We start from the raw sequence: 16,822 nt of genomic DNA on the forward strand, positions 1-16,822 counted from the left end.
CTCGGTCTTCCTTTTCTGGATGCCAACAGCAAACGGATCGAGTCCATATCGGTGGCAAGAAAGTCGTACTCTTGGGGGGATTTTTCTCCCGTTTTCCATTTTCCGTTCTTGAGCTTCCATCGGCATCTGTGCCCTTTTGGTTTTCACACGTGCAACTTTCACTATCGCAGGTGAGGAAGCTCCGGAGATTGACGAGGAGTCCGTCCATCTGTTTGAGACACGTCCCCACTCGCAAGCGGTCAGGTCTGATGTCCCAACGCTCAATCTCGTATGAGGCTCTCCGCTAAAGAGCCTGACCATTCGGCCCGCGTCGTTCCACTCAAGACGGCTCTGGAAGAGCATATTCCAAGCCGAGCCTGACCAGTTTCCACGCCAAGGCGTGCGGGAACTGGATGAGATGGTTTATTACGACTGCCCACATGGTAACCTCAGCGCCAAGGGCTCTGTGGTTCAGGTCAAGTCCCATGTCCATGAGTTGTTTCAATAGCCGTAACCTTTGTAAACCCGCTGAGCGGGAATCACGCATTCTTGTAAGATCTCTGTAGAAAAATGTTTTTGCGAGTATTTTAAATCACGGAAGACTGTGATTTGCGACAATTGATACTGCCAAACAAAAACCCTCCCGCCCGGTGAAGAGCTGAGGATAATTTGGCACTTTCCAGAGAACGTAATTGGGGACGCCGTAGTCGGAGGCCATGTAGAGAGGCCAAAAGAATAGAACTGAAGTGTCGCCCCTTTCCCATACGCTTTTGGCTCTGTCATGTTCGCACTGGTACCTTTTGAGTAACTCTGTGTCAATCGCGTCCAAATAGGTGGAATAAGTTGGAGTAGCTTCCGTTAATGCCTTCAGGGACGAAACCAAACCCGCAACGGCACAGAGCGCCACATCGTCACACAAACGGTACGAGCCGAAACTCGACAGCTCTTCTTAGAGTGTCTAAATAGGCTGCAAGAGCATTGAAGTGACCATTGCTGTCCAGAAGGTGCTGATATAGGCAGCGGAACCATGCTGAAGGAATTCGACAACAAACTCGGGGATGGAACAGTGAATGAAGTAGAAGTAACCGTGTGGAAAGCCTTCGAAACTAACTGTAAGGAGATTTCGAGAACGGGCTAACAAATGTGCCGCAGACCTCGAAATTCGTTGTTCCATCTCGTCGCCCATCATTCCGGAACGTTGGATGCCCTTGCTGGAGCTTTGCATATACTCGTCCAAGAATGAAAACCGAGACAATGAGCAAAGAGAAGCCTGCCAGCTTGAAAATTCGTATATTCCTGGAGCCGCCGTTAGTCTTGCAGCTACCAGCGCATAAGCCAGAGTGCAGCAAAACTCGCTCAGCTGTGACTCTGGGATCGAAGTGAGGATGGTTGTGAAGAGATCGTGAAGTTTTCGTGGCAGCAAGTCCACCTTCTTGCTGATATTATCCAGTGACTCATGGCATTCCAATGACTCGACCACATTCCGGATGGCCAAAATGACCCAAAGGAAGACGCCTTCGGACTTGCGCGCTAGTTCACGTATGAGGCGATCACAGTCCGCAGGCTGTTTGTCTCGAAGGCCTTGGAAGTTCGGGTTTGCAAACAGTCCTTGTTTAATGACTGCCAAAATTTCCGCCGCATTGAGCTCGTGTAGCCGGAATCTCTGCTGGGCGCGAAAGCGTTTCATGAAGACTCGGTCCTCTCTGCTTGAAACACAGAGTTTCATGCAGCCTCTGGAACTGTCAACCCACTCCATAATAGCGTCCAGGAGGTCGTGATGTGACTGATGATCATCCTCAAATTCGTCCAGACCGTCGATGAAAAGGGCAAGCCGCTGGTGACTTTAAACATCGGGACTACACAGCAGCTGATTTAATCCGTCCGAGATCTCCTTGTTGTTAATGGAAAGCGCCGGAGGCTGAATTCCGGGTTGATATTCCGAAGGGTCCCGATGCTGTGGAAAGATGGTTTCGATGAATTCTGGGAACTGCTTCAGGACGCTGTATAGCAGGGCACGCTTCAGGCCTGACAGACTTTTCTGTAAGGGAGTGCCTTGTCTCCAGAAGAACTTTCCAAGCACCAACTTCCTGACATCGCCAACCCACTCTCCCAATTTCTCGTAGGTAGTCTCATGTTCGCAGAGAAATTTCATGGGCGTTGATTTTCCGGCCCCAGGCTTTCCGGAAATGTGCAATACGCCATCGCCTTTTCGAAGCCACTCATCTGCAAGCTGAACGGCTTTCAACTTCGACTCGTGTTCTTGGAAGTCGCCTGAGGGTGTGACGTCCTGGCCATCAAGAATCCATGAGTAGGTGTTGTCGGCAGCCGTGGCGACTTCCTGGAATCGCTGATCAAGGACGTGAAACTGTAATGCAGATAAAACGTTGCGCTGGTTTGAAAGTTCTCTGGCCTTTTGGACAATTTGTGCACAATCCTCCGAGGCGTTCTGAATGCGCCGGGTAGGGCGGCAGGTGATGACGCAAGCTGCATCAGGTTTCAACCTGGAAGTGGAACCCCCCCCAAAGAGCAGACCCAACTACCATGCGGTTCGAGGCCGTCATCAGATACGAACGAGGTGAGTCACGGTGAGTCACTGACGAACTGGCAGCACAGTCACGCCGAGCTGTCCACAACCATCAGTATATTAACCAAGTCGAACCCCCCAGAATACACCACATCAAAGTATACTTGGACAGCAAAAAAGAGAATATGGGAATAATAACGCTGCGTGGCAGAGCGGGAATGCACCATGATCTACCTTGCGGTAGGCATTGGACTTCGCTGGTTCGATCCCAGCCGCAGCTAAAACACCCTCTTGTTCTTTTATCTGTCCTCTAATTACCCTGCACATCTGAAGTCATTATCATACTACACATCAGCTCCTCAGATCTCAACAAACTTCTGTCCTACTTCGACGACTGACCCCCACCATCCAACGGAGGACCGGCAGTCTTTGGCGTCTAACAGGGAGAGTCCTCCTCCTTCACTCCATCCTTCTTTTTTCCATCCTGGTCAGAAGTCTCATCATCACCTTCAGAGCCCGCATCTGGTCCACTGCGGCACAGTGTGCGTCCCTTCTCAAGACGAAGCCGCAATCTCTCAATACTCTGCCCCAACCCTGATATATCACCGTCTAGCTCGTTCGGCACTTCCATATCCCCAACCTCCCTTAGACTCTTTATAATTCGCTGCCCAGCCTCGCGAATAGGGCTCCCGGAGTATCGGAAAGGATTTTCAGACTTGGGAAGGCTCCCCTCTGTGTCGGCTGGAGGCCTAGAAGGAGTCGATGAACTTGTGAAGACAAAGGAAGGGCTATTCTCGTTAGGGTTAAGACTTGCGAGTGAAGAGTGCGACATGTCTGCTGTGCTGGAGGTGCCGGGTGTTCTAGACTGATCATATTTGAAGGCCGCTGGGGCAGGTGTGCCTTTGTGTGGGTTGACTGTAGGCTTGTGGGAGCCAGGGGTCTGGAAGAGCTGAGTGAAGTCAAATAAAGGTGTAGACTTGCTGACTTCTGGCGATTTGGACGGTGTTGCGCCTGGAACGGGGGTAGAAAAGTCCAGCTTTGGGGGCGTTTTCCCCGCTGGCGGTGATGCTGACTCGGTGGAGTTTAATCTAGGAGAACTGGCAGATATTGACTGCTCTATCGTTTGTTCAACGATGGCCTCTTGCTTTAGTACCGTAGAGTCTTCCGGGTGGTCCTTGGGCATGACTTCCGTTGTCTCCTCCGATTCTGTGGAACTCAGGGGCGGCGACTGCGTTCGAGCGTGATGAGCCACGGAATCCGTGCTCAAAGATTCCTTTGATGTAGTTCGCTCCGTCTTCTGATATTGCGAACTGGCCTTCTTCAAAGCCGTCTTCCACTGCTCCACCAAGGTCTTTGCAGTTTCGTCGTCGCTGTGATATCGGCACAAGCATTCGTGGCTCAACTCGCCGAGAAGTTTGGTCTCGAAATCGACATCGTGCGAACCAGACAGGCCGAGACCTGGGAGAATTCTCATGGTAGCCTCCCTTTTGGCCTGGCTGAGGACTCGTCTGCAGCGACGTTCTGCCCGAGTCCAGCCAAGACATGACCACGCTTGAACATCTGGATTCCACAGCTGTAGGAGTACGGATGGCTCCCATGGTGAAAGCGAACTAGGTGACTGTTGCGATAGGTCTATCAGATCGGCCATGTCGAAGCTGGTTTCTCGTCACGACCAAGCATATCGAATGGAGGCGTTGCAAGATCGGGAGCTGAACAAATCATTTTGTCAAGGAACATCAACACCACGTCATGAACAAGAAGGTGCCACAAAATAGACTTCGACTTGGGATCGGAGTCTCGTGTCGGGTGGAACGGTTTGAGTTTGGGACCTGCATCATGCTGCCCAACCACGAACTCTGAGGTGTTGTCAGCTTCATCTCATACATCCCACATATCATGTCTTTCTCAAACCTCGACATGCTGGCCTGGCCATATCAGCTGCCGTGAAGTCGTCGCGATGGGGGAAGATACCCGGGCGAACCCAAGACCCTTGGTGCTGCTTGCAGTACGTAAGCGTGGCCAAGTAGATGCATGTGACGCTATCTTGGGGCGAATGGCAGCGCCCAAAACGGAAGACACAAAATACAAGGGAGTCGAGGTTGCAGTGCCCCGCGATGTTGTTGAAGCATGAGGCCTGAGCGGTGTGGGCCCGAGGGGCATGCGGGGGGTCGTAAGGGTCCTCCAGGGTTTCTTTCTCAGTGGATCTGAGGCTATCAACGGTCGTAATGGCGCGGAGTCTTGACGAGCCTCGTTGCATCTTGTGAAGCTCAATCCTGAAAGTGACGATAACATGGCTCGGGAGCCCAATCTTGGTTAGCAGCAGTGGACACTCACTGGTGAGAGAGCTTGGCGCCGGATGGCGAGAGCTCATCCCTGCTCGGGAGCCTGCTGCTCAGGTGTTTCTCCAATGGGATGGCGCCAACTGCGGGAGCGTGTGGAGCTGTTAAGCGGGGGAGATTGGAGAAGCTGCTGCGGTTCGCCAAACTGGAACCCCCACCTGATTTCCAGCGATAGATCTGCCTGCCAGTCACTTGAGTGAGGCGGCTTATAACCAGCCTTTGGGAGAGATAATAGGCTGTGGTGCCGGTGTTTCTTGTCACCAGGACTTTTTTCCTCGTTGTCATGCTCCGCTAAGAGGCGAGTGTTGACATGCAATATCGACTGCTCGGTGAGGTGAAGTCCATATGGCTCCAATATCTACACCGGGCAGCCGAGCCCAGAGCCCGGTCTCAGACCGCTCAGGCCATAGCCACCAAAACAACAACAACAACAACAACAACAACAACAACAACAACAACAACAACAACAACAACAACAACGACGACGACGACGACGACGACGAGGACCCAGGTGCTTCTTCCGCGCGACTGGAACATGAGGACGGGGCCAAGGACAACGACGTGGTGGTAACGCCGAAAGTTGAATCTCATCAGACAGAAGATGACCCTGTTCTGGACGGGTCTGGCAATGCGGGCATTGCCACCACCGATATACCCACTACAACACTGCCTTCACCAGCCATTCCCACATCAGACGACCTCCCAGGTTCCCTCTCCGCGCCGACATTTACAACATTTGTCTCGCGAGATTCGCACAGAACAACCACCGCTGGTCCAGCAAAAATGTTCTTTCTCGTTTCCCTGGCAAAATTTGCCGCTTTTACAGATGCCTTCCTCACGGGATTAGTATGACTTCAGTTTCACCGTCCAAAGCAAGAACATCATCACTGACTTCAGGTCGCCAGCTTGTTCCGTTGGTTCCTACCATTATTGAAGAGAAAACACATGTCCCACCAGCACAAAGTAAGCGGCACCAAGGAACACCCGTTGATGCTCACTTTGCTAACTTTTGTCAACCAAAGTCCAAGTGTGGATTGCTGTGTTTCTCGCTGCAGCTGGCGGAACAGCTGCTGTGGTATCCCGTAGGTCTTCTTGTCTTTACCACTTAGAGCGTGCCTGACTGTTGATAGCCTTGATGCCCTTCGTAACTCGGCAAGGGCCTTTGACCTGGGTCATTCTACTCGCAGGACTCGCATTTGCAGGAGCCTCGTTTGCGCTGATTCAGACTGCAACCAGCCTCCAGATGCTGATTGCCGCTCGAGCTCTCCAGGGTGTTTCTTCCGCGGCAACGACTGGTGCATGTTCTGGCATGTTGGCAACAGCAGTTGCCATCAATGACCGGGCACCAACTTTGTCTTGGGTTTCACCTGCCTTCATTCAGGGGCTGGCCTTGACCGGAGCACCTGCGCTCTCCGGTTTTCTCTACACGCAGCACAAGGGTCCAGAAGCCGTCTTCTACCTTGCGTATGCTCTCATCACCTTCACCTTTTTGCTGACAATGATCGCTGCAATGATCACTCCCAAGATTGAAATCGGCCTTGCAGTCACCGACATCGACTACGGTGCAGAACCTACTTCCGCAACAGAACCTCGCGGCTACGGCACCATGAGTCCTGAACTCCATAGGGCCACGCCCGCTATTGCTAGCAGAATGCGTTCATCGAGATCGAGATCCCCACAATCGGTATCCTCCGTAATGTCGAGTAGAAGTAGCGCTTCTACTATCCTTTCAGAGCCATCCACCTGGAGCTTTCGCCTGTTGGTGGCTGTGTATGGCTACTTTGTCCTCAGCCTCCTGACGACTGCGCTTGCCACCGTACTCCCTCTCCGAATAATGCAAAAATTTGGGTGGACAGAACTAGGGGCTGGGTTGATGTTTGTGTGGCTGTCAGCCCCTGCCGCGGTGGTTGGGGTTTTGGCCGGCGCCTTTACTGCTCGAATCCCTGGATCAGCCCGTTGGTTGACATCCATTGGGTTTTTGGCGTCGGTTCCTGGTATCTTGTCGCTTGTCTCGGCGACAGGACAGACCACGGAAGACAACCATGGTATTCTCACGAATCCATTACTGTTGACTCTCGCCGCCATATCTTTCGCCATAGGACTGTGCGGAGATCCATTGATCAAGGAGATTACGAACGTAGTGGGACCTACGGCAGTCAACGACCCGTCAAGTGCGGCCGCCCAGGCATCTAGTCTTCCAAATATCGCGGCTGCTTGGGGAGGCTTGGTCGGACCCCTATTTGCTGGCGCCATTACTTGGGTATGGGGGTTCCAGATCTTGGTTCAGTCTTTGGCGCTTGTCGCCGCAACAACCGGTCTGCTGAGCGTCATATTTGTACAAGGCTGGCCTGGTAGTTCTGATGTTGATATGGGTCGGCATCGCGCACAACCTGCAACAGATGAAGAAACAGCTCCTCTTCTGGTCAACGACCATCAAGTTGCCGAGTTCTATCCTGCTGGACGACCAGGTATTCTGAGCAAAGGCAAGAAGAACAGGCCTTTTGCCGAGACTCCAGGCTCTCCTAGCGGCCGCAAGAATCGCACCCACCGTCGGCACTTCAGTGTCGACAACTCCTCAATTACAACGATAACTGGAGCAGGAAGTGTTGAGACGACGGGCGGTCAAGTCCGCCAAGTCCGCTTTCAGGCCTCTCTGGAGGACAGTCCGGATGGGCTTGGGACGAATCAGCCACCCACAAGGGAAAACAGCAATCAATCCAATCCCGAACGTCGCTATGTCATGAGAGAGGCCCCTCACGCACCGACGACTGATCCTCTCTTGGCCGCGGGCAGTAGGTACGTCATTGACGAAGAGAGGTCAGTCGCTGCTGGTACCGAGAGACCGAAGCGCCATGTGGTGGTGTTCGCTGAGGGGACAGCGCCACCAGAGCTGCTGGCACGTCATCGGCACCACACCGTTGCGATCAATGCCTTGGACGGAACCACTCAAATCGTATCGAACAGCACCGATAGTAACCATGCTGTCTCGGTGACAGAGGACAGTGGGGAGGATGCCGAGTTTTCCGAAGCGACTTCGACGCGTTATGTGGTGGTTGTTGTGGACGAGGGTGAAGATGAGAGCAGGTGATGAGGTGGAGAAGGGCAATAAAGTCAGTCGGATCGATGATGTGAGCGGCGTGTTTTTGTTAATATGACCCAAGGCACAATCCTATGCAATGTACATAACGAAGCCAGAATGATTAATTCGTATACCCCGGAGTTTAGGTTACCTATCCAGTCCATGTTTCCAGCCAACCAAGGCAACCAAACGTGACAAGGCTGCGCGATTCGGGAAGCTCTGGTGTGCGGGGTCAGGTGAGAAAACCTACGGTTGTGGTTTTGTGGTTGCCTTCATGAGCTGGTTGACGAAATTAAACCAAACAAGATATACGAGAATCGGCAAGCGCAAACGAAGCGTCGGGCTGGACTTAATGAGGTTTTACGTTTTGTGGTACTGGACGGCCGGCACTGGGTCAAGCCTCTCTCCCCACAGCTGATAAAACGAGTCGGGGCGCCATTTCCGACAGGGTGAGTTGAGAGCACCCCGACTGGACAGGCGGATCCTGCTGTCTTTTCACTGTGCGGACGACCGATCTGAAAGGCGGGTCTTGATCGTGGCAAGCACGCTGCGCTATGCTGGCTCATGACGCGATCGAGCAGTTGGCCAACAGGGAGAGAGAGGCATGGGCAGTTGACGGGCCAGTCGAGGAGCTGCCGGCCGTGATGGTACCAGTCATTGAGACTAGGCTACAGGGGACAGTGGCAGGTGAACGACGCGGTCTGCGTCGACACCATCGATACCACCCGCATATTAATATCAACACCCCGAGCGAAATTCAGGAGCAGCAGATGGCCGGCGACGGCCTTCCTGCGTATACACGATACACCGAGAATACCCCCAATGATGCTTCGGAAGACTACATGGACGAGGATAGCGAGGATGACAGTTCAGAGCCCGAATATCCCACCGTCCTATTCCCCCCTCCGTCATATCACGCCGAAGCGCAGCGAGATCCACCGGTATGGAGAGCCCTCACCAGGCTAAAATGATCTCAGTCTTCTGACCCCGTGCATATGTTTCTCAGACCTACAATGTAGCCATCCCAGGCATCCAATCAGAGCGCCGCTCTGAATTACAGCGGCAATGGGTGTCATATGCAGAAGGAAAGCGGTTCGAGCACCGACAAAATTATGTATCATGGAGGACAGCACGGAGTAGCAACAGCGCGTCTGATACCTCATCCGTGACCCTCGCCGGTAGCCCGAGTAGTTCGCCTTCGAGCTTTGATCCCTTGCCGGCCGTGGAACCATCACCACCTCCTCCTCCTCCTCCGCCTTCTCGATCACCACCAGCAGTGACCCCGCTGACGACACGTCAACGAGCCAGGCGAGCTCTTGCGCAATTCCCCGCGAAATTGGGTGGCTCCCTCGCCAAAGTCATCATGCTCGATAAGATGGCTTCCTGGGCGGCCAAGACGAAACATTGGAAGAAGACAAAGCGGGATTATGTCAAGGAGGTGTCTGGGGAGAGGTGCTTTTTTGTTGGTGCTGTGGATAGGATGCCTGATGGACAGCCTGCCTCGGATTCAGGCTCAACTCGGCCAGCTACGCCGGCTGTTCAAGTAGTGCCGCCACGTGCTAATCCGGTGATGAATGTTTTTGTTCCGAATGAGGGCACTGGGTTTGAGAGGGGCAGGAGACACGAGCCTGGGAGTGATTCAGCTGGGTCCTCCCGACCGGGGACGGCAACGGGCCTTGTGCGGTCAAGCTCGCTACTCGAGAGGGTGGCAAGTTTGACGAAGAGGAAGAAAGGTGTTGATGGGGAGGCGGGTTTTCCTATACCGGAACTAGGGAGGAGGCCGAGCAGGAGGAGACCGGGGGGTGACCTGGAGATGGTGGGGGGTTAGGGGAGTGTTGCTGATCGGGTCGAGGACGACTTTACATACATATATACTTCCTCGGGATGATGGACATACGCAACGCTAGAAGGGAAAAGCAACTCGACAGATGTTGGTAGTTTAATGGCTGGGCGTTGCTTTCTTGTTTTCTCCCCCAAAATACACAAAGGCGACAGTCTACAAGGCCAGGAGGCGCCACCGCAAATTACCAGAATATTTGCATAGAATACACAAGCATATAATCAATTCCTTGCTCTTTCCAAACCCTTATCAAGACGACATTGTTTCATGAAGAGGGTTAGGGTACAAATCCTATGACACTTGCCCCTGCAATTGCCCCACGTCGTTCGTCCCTGTCCAGGGATTTGACGTCAGCTCAACCCGACAGTCACACTCGCTCAAAAGCTCCTTCCCAGACTAAATACCATCCCAACTTTGACCAGGAATGCAAGAGTGGTCAAATGCATCTTAGCAGCTGGCGTCTGCTACTCTTCTCGGTCCTAACACTTATTATGTCCATTATCCTTCCAACCCTTTACAAAACAAACCCATTGCTGCTCTCAACTCTACGAAACAAGTTCGTCACAACAACAACAACAACAACAACAACAACAACAACAACAACAACAACAACAACAACAACAACAGTAACAACAACAAACAACCTCTTCTTCTGCCAAAATCACAAAATGACCACCGTCCACCACCCCTCCCACCCGTCCATCCCCATCACCCTCCCCGACGGTCTCACAGAAGACCAACTCCTCAATTTCTGTCCCTTTACCGTGTGTTCCCCCTTCCTTTTATCCTCCATCCATCAACTAACTTGATCAACAGTCCTGGCTATCAACCCTGACCACCTCTCTCACCTCCCAATCCACCACCCCCTCCCACCCCTTCTCCCCCAATCCATACACCCTCCGCTCTGTCAAAATCCAATCATTCGACCTATTCGGCCCCAGAGTTGGCTTCCTCAAGCTCGTAGCCGATGTCAAAAACGATAAAAACGAGACGCTCCCCGGCGCGGTGTTTCTGAGAGGACCATCGGTGGCTATGCTTGTGATGCTCATACCCGATGATGGTAAGGATGAGGAGGAGAGGTACGTTTTACTGACGGTACAGCCGAGGGTTGCGGCGGGGAGTCTGGAGTTTGTGGAGTTGCCTGCGGGGATGGTGGATGAGGAGGGGGAGTTTGTGGGGACGGCGGCGAGGGAGATTGAGGAGGAGTTGGGGATTAGGATTGAGGAACGGGAGTTGAGGAATCTGAGTGAGATGGCGTTGGGGGAGGAGGGAGGGGGGGAGGGGTTGGGAAGGGGGGTGTACCCTAGTCCGGGGGCGTGTGATGAGTTTATACCTATTTTTATGCATGAGAGGCGGGTACCGAGAGATACGTTGAAGGAGTGGGAGGGGAAGTTGACGGGGTTGAGGGAGCATGGGGAGAAGATTACTTTGAGGTTGGTGAAGATGGGCGATTTGTGGAGGGTGGGCGGGAGGGACGGGAAGACGTTGGCTGCTGTGGCGCTGTGGGAGGGGTTGAGGAGGGAGGGGAGGGTGTAGATGTGGTGATGGGAAGATGGTGAGGCGTGGTGTTGTTGTTGTTATTGTTGTTACTGTTGTTGGTGGTGCTGACAGCTGGTTGTCAGGTGATGAGACATTGCTGGTAGGTCGGGTTCGAGACTCACGCTTATAAGATGCAGATGTAGAGATGAGGTAAGTGGTACGACGTCTCAGTTGCAGATAATGTTCAAAGCCTTGAAGCCGTTGGAAGCTCCAAAACAGGTGAGAGGGTTTCGAATGATGTAATGCTTCATGAGAAGGTCCCAGGTTCGAACCCTGGTACGTCCATCTTTTGCAGTTCTTGGGGCAGCTTTTTGCTTGTGGTTTATTTTCTATTATTATACCCAATCTGTGTTGATGTTTGTCTAACTGAACTCCTTGCTTTAGACCCCTCGATTAACATTATTATCCCTATTCAACCTCCCGCATCTCTTGGTTCATGATGACCCTCACAGCCTGAACTTCTTTGCAATCTCAATACCCTCGGCCAAATTCGCTATCCTAGCATCAATCGCGTACCCTTCCTTCTCCAGTCGTATACACTCCTCCCACAAATCAACAAGCTTCACGTGAAACACCTCGATGAACTCATTCTCCTCCAGCTCCGGCTCCAGGTTTTGATTCTGCGGCAAGCTCATATCGACACTGACGTGCACCATCTTGAGGTTGGTGTTCGTAAAGCCGGGGTCGTTGAACATGACGGGCGAGGAATCTATCACCTCGCAGACGTAACCAGTCTCCTCCTTTAGCTCACGAACGGCGGCTTCTTCTGCCGTCTCGCCCTCGTCGATGAGGCCGGCGGGGAGCTCGATGACGATCTTGTCCAGGGGTGGGCGGTATTGCTTCTGGAGAACGACTTCGGGACCGGTGGGCTTTTCGAGGATGGCGACGATGCCCACGCCGTCGATGCCGGATGCTTTGGGGCGGGTGCGGCGCTCGGCGGATTCCCAGGTGCGGGTTATGCCTTTGGGATCGAGGTAGATTTTCCTAGAGAGAAAAGGGTGGAAAGGGGTTAAGAGGAGAAACCACGTCGTGGAGCGTTCGTTTGTATGGCTTACTTGACGAGTTTGGTCCAGACTGCTTCACTATCCGGCTATATGAACATGTTGGTTTATGGGTCTTGAATGTTTTGTTTTTGTTATGGGAGGCTTACAAGTGGCTCGGTGGCTATTACTTTTGCTTCGGATTCTGGTGCCAGAACCATTTTGGACTGCACTGGAGGAAAATAACTTTCGTCTGACATTGCTATCATTTTCTGGGGGGAGTGTGTTTTGTGAGGTTGTTCTGGTGATAATGTGGAACAATGTCGGTGTGTAAGTCGAGGTGGTGAACGATAATCTGGGGCACCTCTGCGGCTGGGGCTCCACTGAAGCCGATAGGGGATGCTGGGGTCACCGCTGTGACCCACCCGCTGTATCTGTACCACAGCCACGGTGTAAGTGCCGCTGGCCAATGACGATGGAGGCAATGTGTGATGTGTTGGCTGTTCTGAAGCTTTTCTTCTTGCGTGCCAACAGCGGTTCCTGTGATGCTGGTCATGTGTGTATGGACGGCTGGAATTGCCCTGGATTGGATCTACGGGGCTGGTACGCCGGCAGCAGACAGCTGCAAGGACGAGTCGGTTGTAGTTTGCGTTTATCGAGGATGGCTACCTTATTGATCATGTATCGTTGCTGTCGTCACCCATGACGGGAATGCCTGGTGACGTTTGACCTGACGCGTGTTTGATGTCGAAATGGTTGGTCCGGAGGAGTGAAATGCCCGCCCTGCAGTGATCGTGATTGCTTCGTGTTGCAAGATCTGTTGTGGAGCTGAGACCACCATACTTTAGCATCCTCACAGCTCTCGTGCACGTTGATGGGCGTCAGGGGCAAGATTCTGATAATTTACGCTACTCATGAGGCTCTAGACGTTATGACATCTTAAAAGTCAGACATCCCTTCCTCAAATGCTCCGGAACGTCCCGGTAAGGCTGGAATGTGGGTTAGGGTTCCTGAGGGCCGCGACAAGGCCGCGTTTATCGCAACCTCTCATTGCATTCCCGCAAATAAAAACTGCAACATCACCACGCAACTACCTACGAATCAATCCATATCGTTTTGAGTGAATGCTCAGATGGGCATCAAACGTGTCCCGTACCTGCCTTTCTCGGTGTCATTTTTTGTGTAGGTCTCGGACGGAAACAGGGGCGGCGGGCATATTGACCGCCGTGCCGCTCGCCTCACCTTGCACCTTGGTGCCTTGTTTTTGCTGCGCGTCACGAAGCTTGTTTCGACTTCTTCTTATCAATCAAGATCTCTTGACATCCTTGGCTTCATTTTTACTCGGCTGATTCAGGTTCTACTCACTTCTCGCTTTCTACTTCGTCAGTAATTCCAATCGCCGGCTGCCACCAAAATGGCACCCAACGACGATGACGACAGAGCGAGCATCGCAACAACAGAGGAAACCCCCCTCCTAGCCGGCTCACCAAGACCGTCATCACCTCGCCCCAACCAACATGAACATGATAGCCAACACGGCCAACCAGCTCTTACTGCTACCACTTCCAAGAACGACCAACTTCGAAACCGTATCCGGCCCCGCGTTCTGATTCTTGTGTTTGTCATACTCTTTTTGATCGAGTTGGGTGTTGGCATCACAGTCGCCCCTAACAGCGCCATCATGGAATCTATCATTTGCCGGCAGCACTACCCCAGGCTGCCGCTTTCCTCGGACCATCCAATACGGCAGTTTGCAGGGGGGGTGGCGCTGATAGATGACCCTATTTGCAAGTCACCGGATGTGCAGTCCGAGCTGGCCATGTTGAGAGGGTGGGCGCAGACGTTTGAGTGTATTCCTGGTCTTATCGGGGCGGTGCCATATGGGATATTGTCGGACAGATGGGGCCGGAGGCCGGTGCTGGCGTTGAGTTTGCTTGGCTGTTTGCTGTCGGTGGCGTTTATGTATTTGGTTTGTGAGTATAACCTCGATACCTGGGAGATGAGGGGGGTTGTGCTGATTAACTGGCTAGTTTACTTCTCGGATGTGGTGCCGCTGTGGTGGTTCTGGTGGTCGTCGGTGTTTGAGCTGTAAGTTTGGCGACGTCGGACAAAAGGTTGTGCTAAGGTTGGAATAAACATGAGGGCTAACATGAACGGTCAACAGTATTGGCGGTGGCGGCACCGTTCTGGTGGCTATGCTTTATACTTTTGTGGCAGACGTTGTCCCCGTTGACGGGCGCGCAACAGTTTTCCTGCAGCTAAACGCCCTGTTTTTGGGCTCGCAGATGCTCGCCGGTCCGCTGGGGGGCGCCATGATGGTGAATGACCCGTGGGTTCCACTATGGGCATCCTTGATCATTATAGGGGGTGCGAACTTGCTCGTTCTCTTTTTGCCAGAGACGCTACACCTTCACGACAAGAAGAACGTGGCAGCCGCTTCAGAAGACGACATGGACGACGAGAGGTCAGGGTTGCAAAAGCTCTTATACAAGACAAAGACTGGGTTGGAAGAAGTCTGGGAGTTCATTCTTGGAAACAAGAGCGTAGGTTTGTTGATCTTGTCTATGACTTTTGTTATTCTTGGTCGGTTCGTGGGCGAGATCTTGCTACAGTACGCCACAGAGAGGTATCACTGGAGTTGGAGCAGAGCGTCATATCAGCTCGTGATACGGAATGCCTTCAGCATGTTCACGCTGCTGGTTCTGATGCCTTTTGCCAGCTGGTTTTGCCTTCAGCACCTGGGAATGTCGGCAGTGGAGAAGGACATCTGGTTGGGCCGATGGTCTGGTGTCACGGCGGTGGCGGGCTGTCTGATCATTGCTGGAGCGACCAACGGGGTGCTTTTCTCTGTGGGACTGATCTGGTTTGCGCTTGGCTCAGGGATCACGTCCGTGATTCGGTCTCTCCTCAACAGCTTGGTGGAGGAGCACCATGTTGGTACCGTCAACACTTTGGTAGGCTTCATGGAGAACGTCGGGATGATGGCAGCTGGCCCTCTTCTGGCTAAGAGCCTCAGCCTTGGACTCGAATTGGGAGGCCTTTGGGTCGGTCTCCCACTCATCACGGCTGGAATGTTCATCGCGACTTCTACGGCGATTCTGTGGATCTTTCGGTTACCGAGACGGCCATCGTTGGTGGATCTGAGAGCTTAGATACGATGCGATCAGATCTCCCCAAAATTCCATCGCGATTCGCCGGGAGACCAGCTCAGCTGAAGCGGGATTCAAAGCTTCCAGAAGGAGCGCAGATGACGTCGAACCCCAGGTGTCATCAAAATAGCCCCGATAGCTAGCTAGGATAGACCCAGGACGCCACGATAGCTGAGAGGACCCGGATTGTCGGGAATTGGCCGTTTTGCGAACCCGCGCAGAGTCATGGACTAGGGGTGAAATATGGCCTCATCTGGATCGATAGTTGACAAAGGAGAAATGAGATTTTTTCTCTCACCGAGAAGAGGCTAAAAAACCAATATGCAGTCCGAGTCAGGATGGAAGCAGCAATGGAGCCGAGGAAGATAGGAGATGCAGCTGCAAGGGGCTCGTAGTGTGTTCAGCAAGCCACAGCTGCCAAACTGCAGGTAGCCGGTAATACCAAGCACAGACCATATGCCGCCCACAGGCAGCCTCTTGTGCAAACTATCGACTTCCCCTTTCTACGACCATTTTTCTTCAACAAGTTGGCATGTGTAACGTGCTCGCGAGAAGAGCACAGCAAACATCCTTTCCGTACGGGTACATACAACCACAAGGTGAAACGCTCCTCCAGGTCGATCATCGATCCGATAATTGCGATTGCCAATCCACCCACGGTTTTGTCTTGCACCCGCTGCTCCCGCCTTGGAAGGACGGCACTGGAGGGGTGATGAACCGCTACCAATACAACCTCAAAATTGTTGTAAGGTCGCGTCCAGTCCACGTTTTCCTGCATTAACTCTGCATGCAGCCATCACAGCTATCGACGATGTTGCAAGGACGTCATATACGCCGTAAACCAGCTTCTCGTGGACCAATCTCCTTATCGCTTCCCCTGCATATCCCGTCCGATAGCCGACCACACCACATCTCCTTCCTTTTGGAAACCACACAAGCCTCACCAGCGGGTGTCTCTTATTACCCAGGTACTTATCGGACCTGTTTCTCACAGCCAGCCAGCCCCCATTGCACCATGGAACAAGCCCAGAAAGTCGGCTTTCCGCACTGGGCTCCCCAAAGCGGCTGGCTGGGGCCCCTGGTTCGCCAGCATGCCAGGGCCCTCTTGCTAGCGTTGCCATCTCATGCGAATCATCTCCACCAGCGCGTAGCCCCAGTCCCTGAATGTGAAAAAGATGCGACCATTTCCCCCTCTCCATTCCTCTCTCTTCAGCTTGCTGTTCGGGTGCTTTCTCTCTGCTTTCCTCTTGTCTTCTTGCTGTCGGCGGTCCTGTCCCTCTCGACAACACTCGTTTGCTGGCTTTCACCTGCCGTGTCGCTCATTACACACACACACACATCTCACCATTCGTTGTTCATTTACTTCTTTTGGACCGTCAAAAGTTTCTGTCAC

At 52.9% G+C, this 16,822-nt stretch overlaps 7 protein-coding genes and 1 non-coding gene across 8 annotated transcripts; 5 read left to right on the forward strand and 3 right to left on the reverse strand.

Annotated features, from left to right (window-relative positions):
• Window positions 1-937: 937 nt before the first annotated feature.
• QC763_0018330 (uncharacterized protein) lies at window positions 938-1,666 on the reverse strand (the record flags this gene model as incomplete). The annotated part of the gene is made up of 1 exon (XM_062905356.1): window positions 938-1,666. One exon carries the CDS (start codon window positions 1,664-1,666, stop codon window positions 938-940), a length of 729 nt encoding a protein of 242 aa, XP_062771179.1.
• Window positions 1,667-1,822: 156 nt separating this feature from the next.
• Window positions 1,823-3,977, reverse strand: QC763_0018340 (uncharacterized protein; the record flags this gene model as incomplete). The annotated part of the gene is made up of 2 exons (XM_062905357.1): window positions 1,823-2,463; window positions 2,945-3,977. The coding sequence occupies 2 exons, from the start codon at window positions 3,975-3,977 to the stop codon at window positions 1,823-1,825; spliced, it is 1,674 nt and encodes a 557-aa protein (XP_062771180.1).
• QC763_0018350 lies at window positions 2,702-2,784 on the forward strand. Its single transcript has one exon. It is a non-coding gene; the product is annotated as a tRNA-OTHER (tRNA).
• On the forward strand, window positions 3,863-7,930 carry QC763_115620 (uncharacterized protein; the record flags this gene model as incomplete). The annotated part of the gene is made up of 4 exons (XM_062908138.1): window positions 3,863-5,688; window positions 5,748-5,805; window positions 5,865-5,924; window positions 5,973-7,930. The coding sequence occupies exons 1-4, from the start codon at window positions 5,188-5,190 to the stop codon at window positions 7,928-7,930; spliced, it is 2,577 nt and encodes an 858-aa protein (XP_062771181.1). The 5' UTR covers window positions 3,863-5,187.
• Window positions 7,931-8,475: 545 nt separating this feature from the next.
• On the forward strand, window positions 8,476-10,080 carry QC763_115630 (uncharacterized protein; the record flags this gene model as incomplete). Its single annotated transcript, XM_062908139.1, has 2 exons — window positions 8,476-8,862; window positions 8,928-10,080. The coding sequence occupies 2 exons, from the start codon at window positions 8,476-8,478 to the stop codon at window positions 9,747-9,749; spliced, it is 1,209 nt and encodes a 402-aa protein (XP_062771182.1). The 3' UTR covers window positions 9,750-10,080.
• Window positions 10,081-10,429: 349 nt separating this feature from the next.
• QC763_115640 (uncharacterized protein) lies at window positions 10,430-11,297 on the forward strand (the record flags this gene model as incomplete). Its single annotated transcript, XM_062908140.1, has 2 exons — window positions 10,430-10,525; window positions 10,578-11,297. 2 exons carry the CDS (start codon window positions 10,430-10,432, stop codon window positions 11,295-11,297), a joined length of 816 nt encoding a protein of 271 aa, XP_062771183.1.
• Window positions 11,298-11,601: 304 nt separating this feature from the next.
• YSA1_1 (ADP-ribose diphosphatase) lies at window positions 11,602-13,146 on the reverse strand. The gene is made up of 3 exons (XM_062908141.1): window positions 12,451-13,146; window positions 12,356-12,390; window positions 11,602-12,284 (listed from the first exon to the last, which is right to left on the reverse strand). Exons 1-3 carry the CDS (start codon window positions 12,547-12,549, stop codon window positions 11,747-11,749), a joined length of 672 nt encoding a protein of 223 aa, XP_062771184.1. The 5' UTR covers window positions 12,550-13,146; the 3' UTR covers window positions 11,602-11,746.
• QC763_115660 (uncharacterized protein) lies at window positions 12,955-15,432 on the forward strand (the record flags this gene model as incomplete). The annotated part of the gene is made up of 3 exons (XM_062908142.1): window positions 12,955-14,253; window positions 14,311-14,368; window positions 14,445-15,432. The coding sequence occupies exons 1-3, from the start codon at window positions 13,695-13,697 to the stop codon at window positions 15,430-15,432; spliced, it is 1,605 nt and encodes a 534-aa protein (XP_062771185.1). The 5' UTR covers window positions 12,955-13,694.
• Between the last annotated feature and the right edge of the window lie 1,390 nt (window positions 15,433-16,822).

Source organism: Podospora pseudopauciseta, chromosome 1 (genome assembly GCF_035222475.1).
Source record: "Podospora pseudopauciseta strain CBS 411.78 chromosome 1, whole genome shotgun sequence".
NCBI classification, from domain to species: Eukaryota; Fungi; Ascomycota; class Sordariomycetes; order Sordariales; family Podosporaceae; genus Podospora; species Podospora pseudopauciseta.